This window comes from Otolemur garnettii, unplaced genomic scaffold, assembly GCF_000181295.1.
Source record: "Otolemur garnettii isolate 467f Iridium unplaced genomic scaffold, OtoGar3 scaffold00049, whole genome shotgun sequence".
Classification (NCBI taxonomy): Eukaryota; Metazoa; Chordata; class Mammalia; order Primates; family Galagidae; genus Otolemur; species Otolemur garnettii.
This window is the reverse complement of record NW_003852444.1, coordinates 1,295,690-1,297,116: the sequence shown is the minus strand read 5'-3', so window position 1 is coordinate 1,297,116 and position 1,427 is coordinate 1,295,690. Positions and strand designations below refer to the sequence as shown.

The 1,427-nt window shown below is 48.0% G+C and overlaps 1 protein-coding gene across 1 annotated transcript; it reads left to right on the top strand.

Annotated features, from left to right (window-relative positions):
- The first annotated feature begins 249 nt into the window (after positions 1 to 249).
- On the top strand, positions 250 to 1,182 carry LOC100959129 (olfactory receptor 2A14-like). Its single transcript, XM_003791534.1, has one exon. The coding sequence runs from the start codon at positions 250 to 252 to the stop codon at positions 1,180 to 1,182; it is 933 nt and encodes a 310-aa protein (XP_003791582.1).
- The last annotated feature ends 245 nt before the right edge of the window (positions 1,183 to 1,427 follow it).

The window sequence follows — 1,427 nt, the reverse complement described above, 5'->3', positions numbered from 1 at the left end:
TTTTTCTATATAATAGCAAACATTGTCTCTTACTATTCAATTAAAACAACAGATTTTTTTCTCATTTTTATGATCACATCTAGTTACTTTTGGCAAATTCTGAAAATAAATTATTAAAAAATCGATCCACAGTGACACATTTGTAAATGCTCGCTCTATAACATTCAGTCATTGTTTGGTATTTCTGATGGATCCACAGTTTTGACCTTCCTCTCCAGATGAGGATTTGTCTTTCTGAGCCACAGGGGCATGGGAGGCAATCAGACATGGATCACAGAAGTCACCCTGCTGGGATTCCAGGTTGACCCTGCTCTGGAGCTGTTCCTATTTGGACTTTTCTCTCTCTTCTATACAATTACCCTGCTGGGGAATGGGGTCATCCTGGGCCTTGTCTGCCTGGACTCCAGACTGCACACCCCCATGTACTTCTTCCTCTCACACCTGGCCATTCTCGACATGTCCTATGCTTCCAACAATGTCCCCAAGATGCTGGCAAATCTGGTGAGCCAGAAAAGAACCATCTCCTTTGTTCCATGCATAATGCAGACGTTCTTGTATTTGGCTTTTGCTCACGTTGAGTGCCTGATTTTGGTGGTGATGTCCTACGGCAGGTACGTGGCCATCTGCCATCCCCTACATTACACTGTCATCATGAGCTGGAAAGTGTGCACCGTCCTGGCTATCTCCTCCTGGGTGTTCAGCTTCCTCTTGGCCCTGGTCCATGTGGTCCTCATCCTGAGGCTGCCCTTCTGTGGGCCTCATGAAATCAACCACTTTTTCTGTGAGATCCTGTCTGTCCTCAAGCTAGCCTGTGCTGACACCAGGCTCAACCAAGTGGTCATCGTCGCAGCCTGTGTTTTTATCCTGGTGGGGCCCCTCTGCCTGGTGCTGGGCTCCTACTTCCGCATACTGCTGGCCATCCTGAGCATCCGGTCAGGGGAGGGCCGCAGGAAGGCCTTCTCCACCTGCTCTTCCCACCTCTGCGTGGTGGGGCTCTTCTTTGGCAGCGCCATCATCATGTACATGGCCCCCAAGTCCCGCCATCCTGAGGAGCAGCAGAAGATCCTTTCTCTGTTTTACAGCCTTTTCAACCCCATGCTGAATCCCCTGATCTACAGCCTGAGGAGCTCAGAGGTCAAGGGGTCCCTTAGGAGGGTGCTCAGGAAGGAGAGGCCCACGTGAGACATGTCAAAGGGTGTCGTGGAGAGAGGCTCTGCTCCCTGTGAGTATGGATGCTGGCCTTTCTGTCCTCTGGTAGGATAAAGGAACATTAATATAGAACACTACAGACTCATGCAGATAAACAGAAGACATAAAACATTTGGAATAAAATTGGTGAATGCCTGTATGATCTTGGACAGGTATATTCGTAGCGAGATCACAGGAAGCACTGGACAATAAATTTTAATCTTTTTTTTTTTTTTTTT

Bases quoted from the DNA above. Each gene is read 5' to 3' on its own strand.
- LOC100959129 (XM_003791534.1), top strand. From the start codon at position 250: ATGGGAGGCAATCAGACATGGATCACAGAAGTCACCCTGCTGGGATTC.